General features: G+C 43.0%; 1 protein-coding gene across 1 annotated transcript in view; it reads left to right on the forward strand.

Moving 5' to 3' along the window:
• The window catches only part of LOC106497164 (alpha-2-macroglobulin-like), a 74,736-nt gene that overhangs the window by 41,395 nt on the left and 8,955 nt on the right, over positions 1 to 24,386 (forward strand). The window contains 19 exon segments of the mRNA XM_067293074.1: positions 2,906 to 3,090; positions 5,107 to 5,191; positions 5,947 to 6,070; positions 6,779 to 6,893; positions 7,032 to 7,141; positions 8,007 to 8,168; positions 8,463 to 8,690; positions 10,386 to 10,449; positions 11,732 to 11,874; positions 12,245 to 12,393; positions 13,179 to 13,350; positions 14,068 to 14,167; positions 15,723 to 15,849; positions 16,125 to 16,353; positions 17,489 to 17,615; positions 18,211 to 18,332; positions 22,919 to 22,970; positions 23,572 to 23,655; positions 23,781 to 23,945. Coding sequence (XP_067149175.1) covers positions 2,906 to 3,090; positions 5,107 to 5,191; positions 5,947 to 6,070; positions 6,779 to 6,893; positions 7,032 to 7,141; positions 8,007 to 8,168; positions 8,463 to 8,690; positions 10,386 to 10,449; positions 11,732 to 11,874; positions 12,245 to 12,393; positions 13,179 to 13,350; positions 14,068 to 14,167; positions 15,723 to 15,849; positions 16,125 to 16,353; positions 17,489 to 17,615; positions 18,211 to 18,332; positions 22,919 to 22,970; positions 23,572 to 23,655; positions 23,781 to 23,945 — 2,543 coding nt within the window.

The raw sequence follows: 24,386 nt of genomic DNA on the forward strand, positions 1-24,386 counted from the left end.
AAGAAGAGCATTCAGTTTCTGCACTTCTCACATCAGCTCTCCCTGAATACATTCAGGCCAGTGAAAGACCATTTCTTTGCTCTTCTGCCCTAGGTATGACTCCCATCCCTCAATGAAGCTCTTAGTACATGACATCACCATGCTTTTTCCTAGGTCACTTGTGACTGTGTATTCTTTACAGAGTGTTCTTTCTAACCATCTGGCAAAGTGCACATCAGCCTTCCCTAGGGCAGGGGTTGTAGCAAAGCAGTGTGAGCAGTCCTGGCCACAGGTTTCCTCCCATACACGCAGTGATGAACATGCCCTACAGATTGAATTGTCACCAGGAATTGCTGCTGCTGCTGCTATAGAACTTGGATTTGCACAGGGAAAGAGGAGTAGTAGGTCCATAAAAGTGAGCCTGCATCAAGCCAGAGGACCATATAGGTTTGTATTCTGCCTTGCACCAGTGGTCTTGAGGGACAGAGTTCAGGAGCAAGGTACTGTGGAAATGAGTTTTCCATCTTCTTCACCCTTCTGGAGCTTCTACCAAATCTTAAGCTTGTTTCCATGATTAGTCTACACAGTCCTATGTAGTATGTCCCGGCAGTGTTCCTTGCTGCTTGGGGCTGCTGTGTCTCTGTCTCCTCTCTGCCCAGTCTCTCTCCTCAGTGGGAGAGTGCTGTCACAGTAAGGGAGGCAGAATGTGGGCCATGAGTGGGTTATACTCCTCTTTTCTACCCTCCTCTCAGTGTGCTGTCACTCTTTCTTCCTCTTAGCAAACTACCAGAACAGAGCTGCAGAGCCACTGAGGGCCTGTGAACAGTGGGAGGAAACAGGGTAAGAGAGTATCTGGTGTGAGATAGTGGGTGTAGGAAATCAGCTCAGCAGTGCCATCTGCTGAGGTCTTACTCACAGGGTTGAAGTCCCACAGGATCAGGTTCCTTCCCTTTCAATGAGATGACATTTGACTGAGTGCAGAAATTCCATAAAGGGGACAAGAAGAAAGAAACCCTATCCATGGCCTCCTGATATCTCATTATGCTTTTGTCCAGAAAGCTGAATAATTTCATAACTTTCTTTGTGTTGATACCATGACAGACTTCGATTTTAAATCGCTAGGAATGACATCCTGAGTTTCCAGCCCCAGGCTATGAGGTGCAGTGTTTGTCAGTGCTATTTAAGCCAGCTTATGTAGGCCCTGCCATCCATCACCTCTCCCTTCCTCTCTGTCCTTTCTCAGTCCAGCACTGGCCTTCGTTTTGCTTTCAAAAGTGTTTATGAGGCAGTGTTTCACAGACTGGGAAACTCAACTGGCAGCAAAACAACCATTTGTTTTTTCTCTAGGGTATTTTTTTTAAGCCAGATCAGATCCCCTGGTGTAGTTTACCACACACTTATGCAAAATTTGGGCTGGTCCCAAGGAGGGGGTGACAGGCCTGAAGGAAGGCAACAGCTTAAATTAGCAGTACCCAGGAAAGAAGTGTTCATCAGTCCACACCCTTAACAGCTGCATCACTAACTGATTGCAGTCAATCACAAAGGCAGCTGTTGGTATGAACTTATTTCCAACCCATTGTTCTGACCTATTGTTTCTGCCATTTAAATAAGAAAGCCTTTCTGGGCAAAACCAAACAAACTTACTTCCAGGCCTTCCCTGTAAATCTGTCAAAAAAATGACAAGAAGATTATAAGCCCAGCTGTAAACATTTTCTGAACTCCTCTTCTAAAGAGATCTGGTGGATTTCTTCACAGTAATTGTTGAGCTTTTCATCAGGCTTGAAATGTGATGACAGAGGATTTGGTCAGAGCCATGGGATGTGTTTTACTGACTGTGCCTTCACGCTCAGACCCATGTCCTTCAACTGGGATGTCATTCACATCACCCTTTTTCTGAGCCCAGGGATAAAATCGCAGTGAAGTAAATGCAGCCCATCAGCAGTCACTCACCTTGAGCTATCTAAAGTAAATAGGCTTTTGGTGGCAGCCAAGGTACAATGGATAAAGCAGACAGAAAATGAAAGATGGTAAACATTAACCATCCTGCTGAGGGGCCTGGAAAGGGTACATCAAGCTACACAGAACCACCGCTTTTATTCAGTGGCCTTTATTAGAAATTTGGGATTGAGCTGCTGAGTTTGGAGGTCAGCAATGTTCTGGTCACCTCACACCCAATCTGGTCCATTGATTCAGCCTATTGATAGTCAATTCATAATGAACAACACTCACCTGTTGTAGGGATGAGATTTCAACTCCAACATTAAGAGTGGGAGGGGAGAGACAAGAAGGGAGAGGTCTGAGCTGGATGCAGATATGTGGGATATACTCTCTTCTGTTCCTCTTCAAGCACACCCTCCCCACCACAAGCTTTTGGCTCTTACACACACAGATTTCTCTGTCCCATAGATAAATCAGGTGTCCCATTCCTCAGCAAGCTGCACACTGATTCTCAAACAGTAGCTGTTTCAAGCACAGAAAAAACCTTGTAGCAGGCTATACACTCACTGAAGGAGACTGTCTGAAACTTCTCTCCTTTTTCCCTGTGCCCCACTAAATCCTGCTGTCTACCTTTTTTATCTTGTTACCTTGTCAGCCCCTCTTTCCCATTTTCCTGTCCCCCTTCTTTGTAAACATGCATGTAGAGCTGAGGAGGAGACAACACAGGAGCTCTGTGATTAATATTTTGTCCGCTTTCTTGCATGCCAGTTATGCAGAATTGACAGGTAAGTGCTCCTGGAGTTACAGATCCTCACAGATTATTGAGTAATTACAGCTAGGCACTTCCAGTCAAGACGTTGTCCTCAATTGTAGAAAAGGGAATAAACAAGTATTTTCTGTATATTTACTGGATACTCCACTGCTATGGCCCTGGAAGCCTCCTGCACCAAACTTCCTGACAGTGTAAATCCTGTCTTGTGACCCTGAGTTATCCTCACTTGCAGGATCCTCAGAAGAACCGTGTGTACCAATGGCAGGGGGTGGAACTAGAGGCTGGCCTAATACAGCTTGCCTTCCCCCTCACCTCTGACCCCATCCATGGCTCCTACAAAATAGTCATGCAGAAGAGCTTGATGTCCCATGCAGAACATTCCTTCAGCGTGGAGGAATATGGTAAGGAAAGGATATAGTGGCTGCAAGTGGAGCTGACAGAAATGCCTTTCTCTGTGGGCTCAGGATTTGGGATTTCCTGGGGACAGCATGGGGAAAGGAAGGATTCTGAACACATAGGCAATGGGGTCCAGAGGAGCAGACCCAGAAGGCACTAAATGCCAAAGGTGGTTTGTCACTTTCTGGCCCCTCTGCCATCTCCCCAAGTTGAATTTTCTCACAGCACTCTTGGGAGTACGGGACTTGTCTGACAGGTTTCCTGCACATGGCCTGTGACACCAGTTTCAGCTGACTTTGTTTTAGCTGCTTTTCAACTCAGCAGCATGTTGCAAGCAGCACTGGATAGACCAAGCGATGATGATTTTTGGTGAGCCTGGCTTGCTTTTCTTATCTCTTCATCCATTCTGTTTTTCCACTTGTAGCTGTGAGAGCTTTAAAAAGCCTCTTTTACCTTTCCTTCCTTGTTTCTGCAAAAGTTAAGAAAATATCTTTGGCTGGAGATGAGCCATAGAAAACTTCAGTTCAAAGAAGAACGTTCCAGAAATGTTACAAGCAAATGAAAATAGGCTGGCAGTAGAGATAAAGTAGGAGAAATATGCTGTCCTGAGGACCACTCTAACCCCCAGTTCTGTACCAGATTTTTTCAGGTCCTTACAGAAGTGTGCTCTGGCTAGTCTGTGTGTCTTTGAGGAACCTGCTTGTCCTGTACTGTTTAATGATTCTCCCACTGCTCCCCCAAGCTGTATATAGAAACTGAATTACCCAGAGCATTACTCAGAACCTGCTGCTTTTGGAATATATGGGTGCATACCCAAAGAAGATTGTAACTGAAGTCTTTTGGAGCTGCCTTTATTTTGTTGAAAATTAGGCATTGAGACTAGTAAGAGAGCAGTGAATAGTCTGAACATAAACTTGGTTATAGGCTTTAACTTGCCATGGTAAAAGATGAGCTCTGCCTCCTTCCACAAAGATTTAGCTGACCTCCCCAGTCAAAGTCATATATCCTTTTCATAGCCTCACACTAAATTAGTTTTTCTTTTATTTGATCTCTAGTCTTATCCCAGGAATCTTTCCTGTTGCTATCTCTCTTACAGCTTAGGCAGAGCCATTTGAGGAAATGCACCCTGAGGTTGAAACACTGAGCTCTGAGGCAAATTTATGTTTAAACCGTATAACCCAGGAGTGCTTTCCAGTTCCTGGGTCTGGGGTTGAACTGTCCCTCCTCTCACTTCCTTGCATTGGGAAAAAAAACTCAGGTGCCCAGGCTGGAAGCAAGCTGTTACATGCTTCAGTCCAGTCCTCAAGTTGAGTAGTTGGGGGCTTAGGATTCCAGCATGCAATATGGGAAGAAGGATGTAACTTACACTCAGGGGCACAATATGCTTTTTACTTGCCAGCCTTTATCAGGCTTTATTGCTGCCTAATTCACTTGAAAATGTAGATCTGAGATTCCAGAGCTAGATTCACTAGAAGAGTCTGGACATGCAGGATGGTTTCACATGACACATATTAGGGATCCTAACAGCAAATTTGAATCTCCAAAACAATAAGAAACAGCCAGAGGAAGCCAATTATTCAAGCCCTTTCAATGTGGTAAATGACACAGGTGGTAAATGTGCTGCTCCAAATCCTAATTGCAAATTATGTATTATAAAATATGGAGCACAACACACAGGAATGGTATGACCCTCTGAATGGGCAGAGGTAAGGGATCTACAGAGCTGTCTAGCACCAGCAGAATTACATGTGCTGAAAATCAGAGAAGGTAGGGGCTACAACTTTCCTTAACTCCCTTCAAACCTAAATGGTGGTGGAGGCTGGCAAAAAAAGGTAGGGGAGGGATAGCAGAGCTGTCCTGAAGACTATGGAGAGGTGATGGTTCATATTAGGCTGATTCTGGCTCTGTATCTTGGGGCAGCAGAAGGTAGCTGTTGTATCTGCTACCCAGCAAGGAGATAGCTGTGTAGTACAGAGTTTTCCCTCACTCTCCTCATATCAATCCTTCTCTCTCCTGTCTAGTGCTGCCCAAGTATGAGGTGCTGGTGAAGCTGCCCAAGCTGATCACTATTGAGGACAATGAGTTTCCAGTGTCTGTCTGTGGTCTGTGAGTCACAAAGCTGGAGTATATCTTCCTCTCTCATTCTTCACTCTTCCTTTCTTCTGAGAAGGACAGAAACAAGATCTGGAGTAGGCTCTTCACACTTTCCCCAGACATCTGGTGTAGACTTTTTCCACTTTATTTATTCTGAGCCTAAAGCTTGAACAGAGAAAATGAAGGGGCTTCTCCGTGCTTCTTAAAAGGTGATGACAAACCAGTCAGGAGATTTCTCCTCCCAATTTACTCTACATTTTCTCCTTCTTTCTGTTTTTACATTTCTTCAGATAGAGCTTCTGTGCTATTCCTGACCCCTTGAATACTTGGAGATGTCAGATCAGACATCACTTAAACAGGTGGTACAAACCCAGTACTCTTTTTCTTAAATTTGCTCCTTCTGAGCTCCTAATCACCTTTCTACCTCTTCACTGAACCCTCTGCAGTTTGTGAATGGCTACCTGATACAAAGATACTCTAGAATGAATGTAATTTTCTACAGACAATCTCTTTCTGCATTCCTGCAGAGACCTGCCACCTAGAACAGATTCTAGTGGATAATATAAGGGTCTCATCAGGGAAATGATGAAAAAGTAATCACTAGAATCATTAAAATATAAGATTAGCCGGGCTTTAGAGAAATAATATTAGGGGACTATCCACAGTGGTCCTCTGGGAGATTAACAGAAACTGTCTGTTGTTTCTGAGTGTGACTCTGTCTGCTTGTCTCATCACTTAGTATATTCTTTAATACTCTGTGATTATAGATACACCTATGGGAAACCTGTTCCTGGTTTGGTGAATGTCCAAGTGTGCTGAAAATTTTCACATTCTAGTTCAAATTGTTATGGGAAAGAAGCAGAAGCAGTATGTGAGGAATTCACTAAGCAAGTGAGTCCTGAGATTAAAATCTAGGGGTCTTTTCCATGGCTAATGTTGTCCAAAGGCGGGCAAATCTGTGTCTGTGTTGGGAGATAGTAGGACATCAGTGATATGACTCTGTCCATGGAAAAGCAGCTGTGCTCAGAGGAAGACATTGTTAGGCCATGAGTCATTGGGCTGGAAATAGAAATGGTGAAGAAAACCCCTCAGCTGAAATCCTGACCCAATTAAAATTAATGACAAATCTCCAGTTAGCAGCTGTGAGGTCCCTGGCATTGAAACCCAAAATGAGAAAGGAATCTTGAAAGGTTTTTGTAACTGTGGGAGAGACTGACAGGGAGCAAAGAGCAAAAAAGATGAGTAGAAAGCAAGAAGTCAATATAGAATATGGACAAAAGGAAAGGGTGACAAGGAAGAGAACAAAGACAATAGAAGAAGCAGGAACAGAAGTAAGACAGAGGGGAGTTAACAAGAAAACCATTGTGTGCCTTGGAGAATTGAGCTTGAAATGCCACACAGAACATAGAAAATATGTGAATGAAACACTAGGAACAAGGCTGTAAATAAGTTTTGGTCTTGGAGACAGCCCTACAATATAAGGCTGGAATTATAGTGAGCAGAAGTTGGGCACGTTGGGTATTGTGGTATCTATTCCTGTTCCACAAGACATGAAACTTGTTCACTGAATTTTGAGTTTCTCCCCAATCCCCTTCTTAGGCAGATGCTCATGGGTGTGTTTCTGATGTAGTAAGGACCAAGATATTTCAACTCCAGCGCAGAGGATATGAGATGAGCATTGAGGTGCAAGGCAAGATCACAGAAGATGGCACAGGTACATATCACATGGAAATGGCAAAGTGATGGCAGGCCACAGTAACAGAAGGGCCTGGCAAAGACGAGGAAGGTGGAGTGGCATATCCAGAAATGCTGCAACTCATTAATAATCTCTCTTTGCTGTGCTCTTTCTCAGGAGTAGAGATGACTGGAACAGGCTCCTGTGAAATCACATCCATCATGAGTAAAGTCAGCTTTGAGCTGTTGGACTCTTATTACAGACCAGGGATCCCACTCTTTGGGAAGGCAGGGAACTTTTGAGACCCTGTACAATGAATGGCAAAGGAAACTCACGTGTGCACATTCCCATCAGATGTAATGACAGTGTGTGCAGATGACATGGTCCACTTTCCTTTGCCTCTGCACAGGCAAACTAATGGCTGTCAGTCAGAGCACTCTAACATGTTCCTCCACCTCCCAATAAACATCTTGGTACAGAATAGAAGGCCCATTGTTCTGACGCATGAGAATAATGCAAGAGTGGGCTGCTCTGCAAAGGAATATGAGCCAAGAGCTAAGGGTGACCACAACACAGGTGGGAGTATTGCCCTCACCAATGAGTGCGTAGACCCACAGTACACAAGCAGGCTGAGCAGAGCAAGGGTGGTGATAGAAAGAGGTTCCACCAACAGTCCAGTGATCACCAGACAATGTGAGTTGATTAGTCAGGGCTGAGCTCAATCCAGAAAGTCCACTCAACAAGACAGGAATAGCAGGAGAAAGGGCTGGACATAGATCTACCTAAAACATAGCTTAGGCAAGGACTGAAGCGATCAGATGGAATTCCTGAGCTTAGATGGAGTTCCTGAACCAATGGGCAGATAATAAATGGTGGTGTTCCAGGTAAAGCTTGTTGGGGAATTAAGACCTACTGACAAACTCAGGGTCCTGACAACTAATTTCTATAGGATGAACAAATTATTTTGCTGAGGATGATCTCCTGTCTCAGGCAACTCAGGACTCACCCCATGCATTCCCATGTCCCTGTCTCTTGCTCTTCTCCATAGGAAACATCCTGCCTTGCAAGGAGAAAAAGGGGTAAAGTTTTTAGGACTTGGGAATAAGTTTCTGTTTGTAGTCTAAAACCTAAAGTTTGGTTTTGCTCTATTAGGTGAAGCTGGTAGATGGGACCAGTGCTCCAATTGCCAATGAAACCATCATGATTTCTGTGGATGGAGACAGATGCAAAGGCAATTACACTACAGATGAGCAGGGACAATCCTGGTTTTCCATAGACACTACCACCTTCACAGAAGTCTCCTTGGAAATCCAAGTGAGTGGCAGAGAATGGGCAGAGGGACTGGGATAAACCTATCCTGCTGATCTGCAGAAGAAGTATCTATCCATAGATTATCAATCTTTCAGCCAATCAGAAGATAAGACAAGTTTCTTGGTGGAGAATCTCTCTTTCCTCTGTCTCCTGTGCATGGTCTCCTACAACCCTCTCTTTACCTCTCTTCACCTAAGAATGGGAAATAGAAAACATACCCAGTGTTTTCCTATGGACGTTCATGTGACTTGTTACCTGTTTCTCATCAGCTGTAAAGTTTTTGTTCTTCTTTATCAGGCTGATCATAAATCTGAACTAAACTGTTATGACAGCAGCTGGGTCACACCTTCATACGAGCATGCAACGCAGAGATTAAGTCTATTTTACTCCCCCAGTAAGAGCTTCCTCAAAATCGAGCCCAAGTCTGAGACATTAAGCTGTGGCTCCACCACAGAGATCCGGGTACACTATATCTTCACACCAGAGGCATTAGGAGAGCAGAAGAAAGTTATCATTTACTATTTGGTAAGAAGTGTTTGTGGTTACTTTGATCTGTGGCCACAGAGAATGCTGTGGCACAGTATAGCTACCTTCCATGATGGACAGCCATTATATGTGGTCAGTCCTTAGCCAGCGATGGGAGAGGGGAGCTGAAGCTGAAAATGTAGTCCGTGGCAGCAGGAAATAAACACATTCTCATAATATTACCAGTGCTTCCCATGTTGTGTCCCAGGTGCAGGCCTGGGTAGGGTGTCCATGTTTTATCAAGAGCAGAAGAGGGACAAAATGGTGATATAGAGAGCATTGTCTTCGATGCAGCCATACAAGACTCATTTCCTAATATTCCACTCCCAATTTCCCCCATTCAAAATTCTGGTTCATATATGGTCACAGTGCAGAAACCAGCATCCTACAACAAGATGAAAAATGAGGTGGGAACCTTTCTCCTACTTGGTTTTGTCCTTTGGCAGTTACCTGACCACTGAAATGAAAGCAACACCTCCAGCCACAGCAGCAGCAAAGCCCAATAAGCTTAGAGGTTAGATTGCATAATGAACAATGGTGGAAAGTTTGGTATTCCAGAGCAAATGCAACTGGAACAGACTATAACCTGCTGCCACTGAAAGCCATGAACTGATTCATTTTGGGGGTGTCAAGTAGAGAGACTAATTCAGCTGTGACTGAACGATGATCTGTCACTCTCACTTGGGAAAACAGGAAGAATCACATAAGTATTTAAATAGAACTTCTTTCCCTCTAAATTTTTCTTGTTTATCCAGTTTAATTATACTAGCAGAAGAGATGAGACATAGAGTAGCTTTGCACAGCTAGAAGAAATCAGTGGAACAGGCATTTCTTCTGTTCTGATGGAGTCATGTACAGAACACTTGTGGGGAGTTAGAGTGAGATTACAAGAAAGAAACTTGTGGCAGAGATGTCCACATGCTTATTTTCAAGACTGCTAACAATAAATTAAAGCACAAGATTCCTCCTTGTCCCCATAGACTGGAAAAGCTGATCTTAAATATATACATACAGCAGGTAACCAAATGGTGAGGGAACTTATGTTTTTATGGGTGTGTATGCCACTCCTTGAAACTGAAAATGGTGCTATTGACTACATATCCTGCATGGACAGTAGTTGTATAAAAGGCCTTTTTAGTTTGGAAAAAAGGAAACTATTTCCAGAAATAAGGACATTACAGCTAGCATTCAGGCCATTGTTTACTGCCTGACTACAGGTACCTTGTCCAAGCTCTTCTTATTTACAGCCTGTGATCTTCTATTCTAACTTTATGTGAGTTATGAAGCTAATCCTGGTATAATTTTTCTCCACACTGTTTCACAGTGCAAGTGAGAGTGGAGCGAGGAGAATCTTTGATTAGTGTGTTCCAAAATGTTAGAAATGTGTATATGACCCGCCAAACTTCTGTGTACTCAGAGGCAAAATGTATTTTAACTTGTTGTACACATGCAACATATACAAAAGGGAAGCAAGATCTGACTAGTGAGGAAATACTGGTCCTCCTGAAGGTGAACATTTCTGGCTTTAAAGACCCAATAAATGCCAGTCAGGCTCTTCCTTAGTATCTTTCTGGTTTTTCTCGCAGTCAGCAGTGCTATTCATGCTCACACCCTACAGGTGAACACAAGGAACATTCATTCTCCTTCTCTCATCACCTATAGCAACAATCACAGGAAGTTTTCTCTGTCATACAGGTGATGGCCAAGGGAGGTATTATGTTAGCAGACACCCATGATCTGACTGTGAATCTTGGAAAGGGTGAGCAGAACTATGCATTTTTAGCATCTTTGATGAAAATTTGGTGACAAGGGGATGTAGTAAAATTATTTCAGTTCAAACATTTGACAAAGTGGAAATGCATTTTGAAATTTAAATAATTTTAAATGAAGTAATTTGGGTTAGTTGTGTTTTCTCTGAATTTTTTCTGTTGCTATGTTTTTGACCAGAACATTTTTAGAAAAGCCAATAAAAAATGCGAAGAACATTTGGATCATTTTTTTCCTCAAACCAAATGCTTTCTGCTGACCATTGTACACTATTCTGATCGTGGGTACCTATGTTGTGACACCCACATGTACAGTGAGCAGAAAGAAGAGTGTATCTCCTTTTCTTTCTTTCTCTGTCTCACTCTTTTTCATTTCTTTTAGTATTGTCACTCCCTTATAAACATGCAAACAAGCATGTGTGTGTGTGTATGTATATATATGTATATTCTAACCTATACTTTTAATTTCATTCATATAAATGTCCAAGGATTTACACATTCACACAGTAACTGAGACTGCCTGGATAAGATTCATCTTTGAAAGTCTTTAGATAATGAGATGAGGGAGACCATTTTGGAAGTTTACGAGAAGGAGTTATACTGCAACAGATGTAAACAGTACGTGAAAGGAAAAGGTCCTGGGTGCTGCACGAAGTGATTTTGGGGGGTTCATAGAAAGTTCTGCTTCCTGACTCAGTAATAAACTAACACCCTGGCTCATGTCAAGAGATGTTATATCACCTTCATCCAGATATGACATGAAACTGAGGCCCAGCTAGAAAGAGTCACTCAACAGAGGGGCATTTCCCAGTGTGGCTGGAGTATTAGTATTGGTTTTCCAGCTAAATACTAGCTTGGAAGTAACTTTGGTAAGTTATTCTTCCAGCCAGTCTGCAACCTTGACTGCTTCCACCCATTACCACAGTCCCATTTATATGTTTTCTCCCTTTTTTTTTTTAGAGCTCAAAAAGTCTTGGAGCTTGAGGAAGGAAAGGGTTGGGAACATCTAGAAATGATGCCAGATGTTAACTGGGGAGAATCTAGAAGGCATGTTGGGGCCCACCAAACTCATCTCACTTGGCTATTGTATGATCAGTGTTTGAATGAATGCAGGTGTCTTCAGTATGAACCATAGACTTCAGTTGTGTATCAATATTCCTGCCCCCGCTAACTAAAAATTTTCTGCAAAAGTGAACTAGACTTCTGCATCTGGGGAAGGCAAATACATGAACTGGAATTTCTTACATGCAGCTTAGCTTTTCTTCTCTCTGTTAGCTTATGGGACATTTCTGTTGACTTTCCCTGTTGAGACGGCAATTGCTCCTCTGGCACGGATGCTCGTGTACAACACTTCACCCAGTGGGGAAGTCATCGCCAGTTCAGCAGGTTTCCAGGCTGAAAATTGTCTCCCCAATAAAGTGAGTATAAGTCAGTGATTGTGCAACCCAAGTTTGTCTCTTGGGCAGTAGCTCAATCATCATTTTCAGAATGGAGGCAGACTTCACAATGGGTTCATGAAATGGTCTGATCAGATGCTGACTGTGGATTAGTGACTGAATCTCCAGAATAAATTATGGCTGTAACTATAAAAGGTGGAGCAAGACAGAATAAGGAAGAGAATTGCTGGTCAATGTGAATTACATTGATCAAACTTGAATATATCAGAAAAGATTCAGGGCGGGAGTTGGGCACTAGCAGAGCTCAGTTCACAGTGCTAGATGCTTCAGTATAATAGTGTGTAACAATGTCTGGAAAAGTTGCTCCTTTAAATCCCTTTTGGGGTTGCAGGTCAGCTTGCTTTTTGCATCCCAGGAGGGTCTCCCCTCATCCAACATGCGCTTGCAACTGCATACCTCACCAAGGTCCCTGTGTGCCCTCCGTGCTGTGGACAAAAGTGTTCTGCTCATGAAGCCAGAAGATGAGGTCTCCGCCAGCTCTGTAAGTCTTGGCTATTTCTGGTAATGAGCACTTACAAAAACCAATCAGGTACCTATAAACACCAGAATGAGCATGGGGCCGTGTGTTATTAAAGCTTGAGCTGTTCTCACTCGTTTTTTAGAAGCTCACTTTTATCAAGGGGATGTTAGGTAGTGCCTGTGTCTCTGTGAGTGCTGACCCTGCTGTTACCAAGGGCCTTAGACAAGAAGTCATCTCAAAGGGGGGGAATGGGGGAACTGTTACCAGGGGCCTCAGACAAGAATACGCTCAAGGACTGTGACTGGTACATCCTGAAGGAGTATAGATAAACCAGCAGAAACCAGGATAAGGAACGAGACAGCTTTCTCAAACAAAGAGATGAGCCAAGCTGAGACCATATATGGAAAAGGAGCCCAGAGTTCATGGAAAGACACTAAGAGGCACCTCTTCAGAGATCACTAGGGACCACCAGAGACCACCAGGGACCACCAGAGACCACCATAGAAGCCCCCCAGAGACTCGGACTGCATGCGTAATGACTATGCAAATATGATAATTAGTTCCAGGAAATAGAATGAATATGTATAATTATTCTGGGAAATTTAAGGCATATGTATGTAACAGAGCAATATAAACTTTGGCTGATGCAACATACAGTATGCACTTTGGGCGGAGCAATCCCCCATGCATCCAGCACTGTAATAAAGAGAATGCCTGCTTCTTAATACTACATTGGTGTTAAGGAGTTTTACTCCCGATTTCAGTGACACTGCCACACTTTTCCTTGGCTGTTTGCATCTCCCCGGGTGTATGATCTGCTCCAGGTGAAGGAAATCCGGGGCTATAGCTTCAAAGACTACTGCCTGGAAGAAGACAGTGCAAACCCTTGTGTGTCACTTGACAACATATTATTAAATGGATTCCTCTACACACCTATTTCTCCTGATGGTGAAGGGGATGGCTATGACATTCTCAAAGTGAGCACCAGCCCTACATTTTTCTTTGCTATTCCTTTTTGGAACATAGTATCCTCTCCTTTTCTCCCCTGTCCTGAACGTCTTTTCCGGTGAACTTTACTATGAGTTTGCTAACCTGTGTATGAAAGCTGATAACTGGCCCAGACCCTGCATCTGTGGGCTCATCATTGGTGCCTGAGTGCTTCTCTCGGACATGAAACCTTTGAAAGGTCTCCCCACTGCTAATAGAGAAACCTTTAAAGGCTCAAGTAAGGAAATAGTCCTGGGAATTGATTCTGGTGTCATAATGTTAGAGACCCTTCCTTGATCATGCATGTTCTCTCTCTCTGTCTGGTGTAGATAGCCTTTAATAAAGTATCAGTTCTTGTGATAACCCAAGAACACTTCTATACACATCTAGAGAATCCTGCGTGAGACCTTTTGGGCATTCTCAGTCCAGTGCTTTGCACATGTGTCATTTTCACCTAGACAGACATTCTCAAGGTAGACCTGTGGCCTTAGCTTTCCACCTGATCATACCAGGATTTAGCCTTAGAATTAGCATAACATGAGCAAGTCTTAAGAACTGTGTTGAACCAGCCTATTTGGCATTTATATACAAGACTTTGTTGTTCTGATTGATTCTAGATATATGTACATCTACTTCTTGACATGTTAAACATTGTTTGCTTTCAAGGGTGTTTGCATATTTTTTGTTCTTTTCCTTTCTTTTAATAGAAATTGGGCTTAAAAGTCTTCACTAGCAGCAAGATCCATAAGCCTCAAATCTGCCAGCATTACACAGGACACATGATGGAAAGGAGTTACAGTGGTTCTAGTAAGAAGGCCTGCTTCATTTTACCTCCCACACAACTACCTAAAATTTACCCTTCCTGTGTCTTTCCTCTTCTCTTCTTATTTGAATATTAATTACATGAGACAGACAAGATACTATTCTCAGATATGCTGGTTTAATTCAGAATTGCTCCCTTTTGGACTCAGTGCTGAAATATGAAACTGATGCACCTTTGTCTGCTTATCTCCAGGGAGGCAGATGTACCTGGCTAGAACTGCATATGCTCAGTGATTCCCATGCCAGGCCATACAGTAGGGATCATGTAGGCCCTAATACAGTCCACCCACATTGGACAGACTGTGCCAGCATAAAATAGTAGCTTTGTTCTATCAAATCTGAATCCAGTTGTGGAACCCTTAAAAAGGACAGTCTCTACTTCTAGGTCCTCACCTTACAGCAATAATTAGAGGAACACCTAAGGCAAGAGTGGGCCAAGATAAATGAGAGGGTGACACAATTCTGTGGGTAGATGCTTTGCCACTGGGAGCTGAGAAATTTGGATTCTGTTCCAAGCTTTCCCACCCATGTGACTACAGGAGTCAAGGTAGATCACTTCTTTGCAGCTTCAGTGACTGTGAAAATAGAATAATGACATTATTTATTTTTCTGATGAGCTCTGAGATTAGAAAGGCTATATAACACTCTCAGTTGCATCACTTCCTATCACTGACTTTTCTTGTGTAGTATCCCAGGTCCTATTAAAAAGCAGCTTTTGGTCTCATGATAGCTTGTGTTCTAGTCATAACAGATCAGATCTTTGGCTTTGAAATGCAATTTCCTTCTTCAGAGCATGGCCTGAGACAGGTGGCTACTTTGAGGAGATGGAAAGCTTTCTAAGGCTGATGAAAAGCCTTCCGTAAGGCACAACACTACGCAATACTGTAAGAAGGGGTCTGTCTATTTTGTGACATTTGCTAACGGCCAGAAATATAAGGACACATGTTCAACTCAGAAGAATCTTGGGTGGAGGCTGTGACAGATAAGTGTGGCTGCCACTTCTGGTCATATATAAACACAATCAATTGTTGAACTGAATTTAATAAACTCTATAAAAATGTAGCATCTGGAAGCAGTGAATTCCACATTTGACTTCTATATTGCAATAGAAAGGTTGACTCTCCCTCAGTAGAGTCAACATAACTGGCTCTTCTTGCACTCCTAGGTTTTCTGGTGGGGGAAGAACTATCAACCCTACCCAATATCTGTTAGAAGAGCAGCAGCATTAGGAACAATAAAATATTGAGGTCACGAGAGAGCAATACATCAGAGGCTTCTAAAGAAAGCAGGTAATGTGAGAGTAAGAGTGTAGTACAGGGAATGCTGTGATTAATTACAGATAGACACAGTTCAAAATTTGAATCTGCAAGTCTGGCCATGTCCAAGGTTTGAAAGCTGTTCTTTCAAATTTAAAATTTTGTCTCAGAATAACTGCTAACTGGAAGAAATGTGTGCTCCTGATATAGAATAGAGTTTGACATCTTTCTTTCTTTCTTTCTTTCTTTCTTTCTTTCTTTCTTTAAATTAATAAATTTGTTAGTCAGTGCATTGCGACTGGTTGAAGATTCAGACTATGAAATGATGGAACAGACTGATGTTGGCAATCCTGTGGAGACTGTCTGGAAGTACTTCCCTGAGACATGGATCTGGGAGGTAGTTTCAGTCAAGTAAGTGTTTATGGGAATGGTGAGTGTGGTCAGTTGGATAAAACCTCAGAAGAGATTTAAGCTTCAATGAAAGTGTCTGTACTTCCATGAGAGGGGTGTTTCTAATAGACAAAGGGATTAAGGTCACTAAACAGAGGATGCTTTGGGAAGATACGCAAAAGTCATTGCATCTGCTCAGGAAGTTGCTGTCAATAAGCATTTTTTTTCAGTAGGTTGAGAAAAACACAGATGATCACCAAAATATGATCAAAATCCTGCTCTCTGTCCCTTACCAGCTCAGAAGGAAGTGCTGAACTAGATGTGACCATCCCTGACACCATCACCGAATGGAAAGCCAATGCATTCTGCACTTCGGCAGATGCTGGCTTTGGCCTGTCCCCAACTGTGTCCCTAAGAGCCTTCCAGCCCTTCTTTGTAGAGCTCACCCTGCCCTACTCTGTGGTGCGTGGTGAGGCGTTCACACTGAAAGCCACTGTTTTCAACTACCTGGCAGCCTGCATCAGGGTAAGAGACCCACAACTTTGCTCAGACTGACAGCTTAGGGAAGAATTCAATGGGTCAGTTATGGCATAGTTTTCCAAACCAGCTGACTGATCCCTAACTATAATTTCATAGAGGTGTATGAGAGGAGGAATTCTCTGTGAATTTCATGGCCAGGGGGTGGGGGGGGATATGTTTTTCTGACAAAGGTTTGAAAGATGGGTTTGGAAGAAAGATGGGTTTGGAACCTAAAGCTTTGCTGCTGAAGGCCCCTGGCCTTTGACCTCTTAGATTTATGTCATGAACCTGTAGAAACAAGGAACTTGGGTTATCCATAGACCATAGTGCTATTGCATACCCACATGCAAACTCCAGGGTCACAAAAGTGGTTACACTTATTCAGTCTTTAGCTTCACCTCACAAAAACATCTCACAAAGTATCACACCAGAATTCTTGGGATATGCAGACTTCCTCTGATTTATTGCATCCATCCCTAAGGCACTAAGCAGAGCTCTGTAGCTTCCCTATTCTCCTCTGCATTCTTTCATCAACTAAAAGACCAGAAAGAACCTGGGAGGAGATTCCAATACAACCTGAATTGTCTTTGCTGGTAGTTTTACAAACACAGTTTTTCATTCTAAAAGGAATGAAGCAGAAACATGAAGGGGCACTGATCCAGTCATTCCAATTCAGTCTCATATATTTTGTTGTCTTTTCTGTCTTGTCTGCTATCTTTAGGTTCTTTGTTCCACTCTCCCTTGTTTCCTTTACCAGGAACTCCTTGCCAGAGTCTTACCTCTTCCCCTAACTAATTATGAGGAGGGACTTTAATTTATGTGAAGGTGATAAGTTTGTAGCTATTGCTTTGCCTTTACTCACTCAGCTGGTCTATACTATACTCTCCATTTCCCCAAAATGAATTTTTTTTCCAAAGACACATGCCCTGTTCTCTACATTTCCCTTCTAATCTCTTGTAATCATTCACACCTCAGTCTTTTTCCACTTTATCATCCAGTTCTTGCTCTGCCATATCTGTAAAGGCTCTCAGTCCCACAATATAACCAACTCCACTATCCATTCCTACATACTCCTCTGTCTCCAGTAACCCTAACTTTACTTCAATTCCACCTCCATGACAACTTTCTGTACAACTGGCAGGTCAGCGTGTCTCTAGCTAATTCTACTCATTTCCTGGCTACTCCAGTGGAGAAGGAAGAAGAATCTTATTGCATCTGCATAAATGAAAGGAAAACTGTGACTTGGGCAGTAACACCAAAATCTCTAGGTAAGAGTCTGGACAACAAGAAAATACTGAGATCAGGCATCTGTGAATGACATCAGATCCTTGGTGTGAGGAAGTAGATGACTCCAAACCTGTCTGGAAGGAACTCATCTATGCTAGAAGTGGAGAGTCAGTCCCTGAGGCTGAGACACTCCATTAGGATGCAGTTACCAGGGCATAGACAAACTATTGAAGGGTTATGGGCCATGGTTTTCTCAACACTTTAATAGAAATCACAAATTTCCTGGTGCATGCAAAGTGCTTAGACATTCCTGTTGTGGACCTGAGAAGTACCTCAGTGTGGCTGGGTCTGAAATATTTGAATCAAAGATTGCTTCCTCTGAAGCCTCCCAGAAAAAGAGTGTGATTTAGAAGACCTTCCCCTCCACAGCTCTTCCTGTTGGCTGGCTAACCCCAGCATATGTGGCCATCACAAAGGAGGAGGCCTATGTTGCAGCTGGATCAAGATAAAATACTGTCTTGAGTTTAGCTGTCCTCAAAAGATTCTCTGTAACACATCAGAGAGGGCCTGCAACAAACAGAAACCCACAATTCCCTTGAGCTGCCTGACATAAGTGACTGACCCCTCTTTTTCCAGGGCAGGTGGAGTTCTCGGTGAGCACTGAGGCCCTGCAGGACAAGCAGATCTGTGGGAATGCAATAGTTGAGACCCCTGAGAAAGGGCAGAAGGACACAGTGATCAGGCAGCTGCTAGTGGAGGTATGTGGGCTGATGAGTTCTGGTTGCACAGAAGAGTAATAATAATTTCATGCTTGATAGCAACTGTTCCTATATGATAAGGGTCTTCTCTTTTAGCAATGGTAGCAGCCCTAATGGATTTTGTGACTTTTATTCTTCACACCTGTGTAAAACAATTATTGATATATCTCACACCTGCCAATAGAGCCCATAACTTATAATGTTACTATCTTACAGTAAAAGCAGGGTATTATATTGCATAGTGGGATTGAAATAATAAGCAATAATGATAGCTCTGTCCCAGACACATCATCTGAGACAAAAATGAGGACTGCTTGTTTTTGCCTGTAATAAACCAAAGGGATAGACTGCAAATGGAAGCCTTTCCAGAAACCTTACGTGTCTCCTCCAGCACATGGCCAAGATTCTGGAATGTGGAACAGTCACCACAATCTACAAATATTTCCAAACAAAACTACCATCATTGTTTGTAATTATTTTTATTATACTTTTAAAAATACTCAAAACAATAGGAAATAACTCCTTTTTTTCCTTTTTTTCAGTGGCACAGAGTCTAGTTGGAGGCCTGTAGCTAGAGGTGTCCCCCAGGGGTCAGTCCTGGGTCCAGTCTTGTTCAACTTCTTCATCAATGACCTGGATGAAGGCACAGAGTGCACCCTCAGCAAGTTTGCTGACGATACCAAACTGGGAGGAGTGGCTGATACGCCAGAGGGCTGTGCTGCCATTCAAAGAGACTTGGACAGGCTGGAGAGGTGGGCAGAGAGGAACCTCATGAAGTTCAACAAAGGCAAGTGCAGGGTCCTGCACCTGGGGAGGAATAACCCCATGCAGCAGTACAGGTTGGGGGTTGACCTGCTGGAAAGCAGCTCTGCGGAGAAGGACCTGGGAGTGCTGGTGGACACCAAGTTAAGCATGAGGCAGCAATGTGCCCTTGTGGCAAGAAGGCCAATGGTATCCTGGGCTGCATCAGGAAGAGTGTTGCCAGCAGGTCGAGGGAGGTGATCCTCCCCCTCTCCTCAGCCCTGGTGAGCCCACATCTGGAGTACTGTGTCCAGTTCTGGGCTCCCCAGTACAAGAGGGATGTGGCACTACTGGAGCAAGTCCAGCGAAGGGCTACAAAGATGATTAGGGGACTGGAGCATCTCTCTTATGAGAAAAGGCTGAGAGAGCTGGGCCTGTTTAGCCTGGAGAAGAGAAGACTGAGAGGAGATCTTATTAATGTGTACAAATATCTTAAGGGAGGGTGTCAAGAGGATGGGGCCAGACTCTTTTCAGTGGTGCTGAGCGACAGGACAAGAGGCAATGGGCACAATCTGAAGCACAGGAAGTTCCATCTGAATATGAAGAAATACTTTTTCACTGTGAGGGTGACAGAGTACTGGAATAGGTTGCCCCGAGAGGTGGTGGAGTCTCCTTCTCTGGAGATATTCAAAACGCGCCTGGATGCAATCCTGTGCAATGTGCTCTAGGTGACCCTGCTTGAGCAGGGGGGTTGGACTAGATGATCTCCAGAAGTCCCTTCCAACCTCAGCAATTCTGTGATTCTGTGATTCTTTTCTACAGCTTTTTTTCAGGCAGTGTTTTGCAATGATAAAATCACTGCTTTTCCCATGATAAATAATAGTCTTAAAATTAATCCGTTGTATAAGACTCCTTGTGATAATAATAGCAAGGAAATAGTATTTGTTTGTTGTGTAGTGAGATCTATACACTATCACATGTTATAACATTGTCACTCCTGTGCGTGACAGGGAAGAAATAATCTCATATTTAGTAAAGTTAAGTCAGGAGTAATATATGACGTTGAAATGCCTCCTTGTATTACAGGCATCCCAATTTTCAGTAAGGCAGAGCTAGGATTCATGTATTATAGCACTTCATAAAATTAACCTGAATGTAAGGATGGTACAACAATCCTATCTATTAGACCTCTTTTTTTAATTACCTTATTATTATGAATTTAGCTTATTTACAAATGAACTTGATTGTATAGTGCATTCCATATACTGGGGCATGAAGAACTGTCGAACGTTTCAGGAAATTTTCCCAAATCCATACATGCCTTCAAGAAAAATAGTATTTACTTTGTTCTTTGAAGATGTTAGAAAATAACTGAGTCTGAATCGTAGAGTCTTTTCTCCAAGATGTTGAAGGAGGGAAAATAACTGAATGGGCATTAAAATAATTTTATCGAGGTGTACGAGAGGTTTTACTGGTCTTATCTGGTTATTGTAATGAAGTAATTAATCTATAACTAGCTCTGACTGTATAGAATCAGGAATTAGCATGTAAGGCTTAACAGTTAATTAGCAGGGGTGGATACAGTGTAATTTGCTTGGGATGGAGCTGCATAGTCCCAGACACATGGATGACAATATCCCCTGCAGCAAGCAGTGCATTCTGGGGAGTGAAAAGGGATTGTGCTAGAGCCCCCATGGCATCTTCTTGCCCCTGGGGAAACTGACCCTTGATGAGAGCTAGCTGGGAAACAGGATATTTTTTTTCACCCAGGAATTTCTCAGCTGGAAAGGAAAATCTTTCAAATAATTATGGTTTTATAAATTTTAATTTCCTGTTTAAATGTTCAAAAATCAAACAAACAGCGGATTTCTCATTTAGTTACATTGCAAAGTGACATACTGAAACAAACAAGCAGAAGTCTTTACAAATAGAAGCATTTAAATCTGTCTTAGTTTATCCTAAATGTTTGGGGGTTTTTTCTTTTTTAATTTTAGATCTTTCCCACATTTTTAATCTTTCTCTGTATTTTCATATTGAAGAATGAGAGAATGTGTTTTAACTGTATGAGAAAGTGAAGGTAATACCATTTTTCATGTTGGAAAAAAGTTTTAGCTGGCAAAAGGTGGAAATCAATAATGAAGCAGGGGGAACGCTCCTATTTGGAGTTTAAAAGAATGGATGAAGGGATCTCACTGAAATAACTTCCAATAAAAATGCTTTCTGGTAAAGATTTCACAGAATCACAGAATCACAGAATGGTTGAGGTTGGAAGGGACCTCTGGAGATCATCTAGTCCAACCCCTCTGCTCAAGCAAGAGTTACCTAGAGCACATTATACAGGATCGCGTCCAGGCAGGTTTTGAATATCTCCAGAGAAGGAGACTCCACAGCCTCTCTGGGCAACCTGTTCCAGTGCTCTGTCACCCTCACAGTGAAAAAGTATTTCTTCATATTCAGATGGAACTTCCTGTGCTTCAGATTGTGCCCATTGCCTCTTGTCCTGTCGCTGGGCACCACTGAAAAGAGTCTGGCCCCATCCTCTTGACACCCTCCCTTAAGATATTTGTACACATTAATAAGATCTCCTCTCAGTCTTCTCTTCTCCAGGCTAAACAGGCCCAGCTCCCTCAGCCTTTCCTCATAAAAGAGATGCTCCAGTCCCCTAATCATCTTTGTAGCCCTTCGCTGGACTTGCTCCAGTAGTGCCACATCCCTCTTGTACTGGGGAGCCCAGAACTGGACACAGTACTCCAGATGTGGGCTCACCAGGGCTGAGGAGAGGGGCAGGATCACCTCCCTCCACCTGCTGGCAACACTCTTCCTGATGCAGCCCAGGATACCATTGGCCTTCTTGGCCACAAGGGCACCTTGCTGCCTCATGCTTAACTTGGTGTCCACCAGCACTCCCAGGTCCTTCTCTGCAGAGCTGTTTTCCAGCAGGTCAACCCCCAACCTGTACTGCTGCATGGGGTTATTCCTCCCTAGGTGCAGGACTTTGCACTTGCCTTTGTTCAACTTCCTGAGGTTCCTCTCCGCCCATCTCTCCAGTCTGTCCAGGTCTCTCTGAATGGCAGCACAGCCTTCTAGTGTATCAGCCACATTTGATTCCTGAGTTTTATGCAGAGTGTTTTGGACCAGATCTACAGATCAGAGGGTGTCTTTTCTGACTTCAAAAATTGGGCCAGATGCTTTTGAAACAGAGGGATACAAGTTACCTTTTTTAAATGTGGTCATAAATCATCAGCTGACTGTGTCATGTATTTATATTTGAGTGCTTTAGTGTGTCACTTGTGGGAGCATTGAAGTGCTTTAGTCATCACCCAGCAAAACTCTTGCACACATATCTTATCAGTATCATTGACACTCAGATGTAATCACAATCTAAAATGTTCTGCTAGACCACGCTAAGGCGAGTATCACTTTGCAAGATAGAGTCCTGTGGCTCTATTAGCACTATCTGTAATGTTACCTTGTATGCTATCAGCATCATAACCTGTGAAGCTACACAGTCTCTCTGGGTAATAAGAAAGGAAAGAACACGTATTAAATTGCATGTTTGTAATTAGCCAATATGCTATAATCCTGCAATACCCTCCCTTTGGTGCATGGAGGAAATCACTTTTGTAAGCAATTTCTATTCAGTATGATGGAGTTATCACAGGACAGTTTATAAGTATTTCATTTTCTTAGAGTCCATCTTAGTTTCCTTCTTGATATTTTTTCCCTGCTTTTTTACATGCCTTTTTCCACATCTTCATTCTCCTGCTGTTTTTCCTCATCATTTCTGCACAAATCTTTTCTTTCTGTTTTTCATTTTTCACTTTTTTATTCCCTTTTCCCCAAAGCCAGAAGAGACTGAGGTGGAAACTACCTACAACTCTGTGCTCTGTGCATCTGGTAAGAGCATCTTCTTTCCTGGGATTCTCTTTGTCAAGGGAAAGACAGAGAAAAAAGACAAGGATTGAGAAGAAGTCATCTCTGAGAGGAAAAGGGTAGGGATGTGATAAAACTGAACAAAGTAGAGGTATGTCCAGCTGAAACTGAAACTCTTCCCAAAGGAGATGTGATTGTGTGTAATTTTCCCTGCAATGACAGAGGCAGAAGCATGGCTTTTAGGAAGTGAAACTGGTCTGGACCCTGTGGGGAGAGAATATCTGAGATTTTATAGGGTTATCTCTAAGGTCTTTTATTCTATGGGAGTAAAATACCAAACTGGACTCTATTGTCTGCCAGGTCTGCCCACCAAAGCAAAAGGGGACAGAAAAATACTCTGGAAAATGTCAATCATGGCTAACCAATAGTGCCATGTGGCAGTCTGTATGTGAGGGCATTGCAGGCCCAATGCAGAATTTGCAGGATGGGAGTATTTCACAACAAAAATAAAGATGAGTGCATTTGCTGTAGGCAGGGGGCCTGTGAGGAGGGGATGGTGTCACAGCTTCTGCATATGCAGACATATCAGGAACTGTAACCAAATTGATTTGTTTCTTTTCCCCAGAAAAGTCAATGTCAGAGCCAGTTGCCCTGGTTCTCCCAGAGAATGTGGTGGATGGCTCAGCCAGAGCATATTTCTCAGTGTTGGGTAAGTGAAGCAGTCTGCATCTCAAAGTGTCACATGCTATGCTGAAGCATTGCCATGTTTCCTCAGCCTGTGAGTCTACTGGCCAGCCCTGAATTATATAGCTTGACAATTCTCCCATTCCCCAGGTGACATCATGGGCACTGCCATGCAGAATCTGCACCAGCTTCTCCAGATGCCATTTGGCTGTGGGGAGCAGAACATGGTCCTATTTGCACCAAACATCTACGTCCTGGACTATCTGAACAAGACAGGGCAGCTGAGTGAGGAAGTCAAATCCAAGGCCATTGGATATTAGTGAGCGGTGAGCTGGGACACGACTTTTACTTCTCTGTTCGTTCCTTCCCTTGGCAAATGGATAAGGACAGTATTGGCCACTAGAGTGAATGAATTGGGGGAGGTCATCCTAATGCATTCTCTTAAAGGGAACATAATACTCTAAAAAGTCAAGTTTATATAATGTAATATCTGGAAGAGAGAGAATCCTGTATTCAGGTGGAGATTCAGGATGAGAGAGGACAGGTTCCACAAAGGAATGTAGAAAAGGTTCAGGACTGGCAATACCTCAGTGTAGTCTCTGTAATAAAATGGATTTATGAAATATATAATCCAGGCTGTAGTCATTAATCATGGCAGCTGCTCACAGTAGATCTCAGGCCCTCTTTAGGATTAAGATTTAGAAAGTGTCACTCATCTTCATCTAGGCCAGAATTTTAGCACGGTAGCTAGGACAT

This window comes from Apteryx mantelli, chromosome 1 (assembly GCF_036417845.1).
Source record: "Apteryx mantelli isolate bAptMan1 chromosome 1, bAptMan1.hap1, whole genome shotgun sequence".
NCBI lineage: Eukaryota > Metazoa > Chordata > Aves > Apterygiformes > Apterygidae > Apteryx > Apteryx mantelli.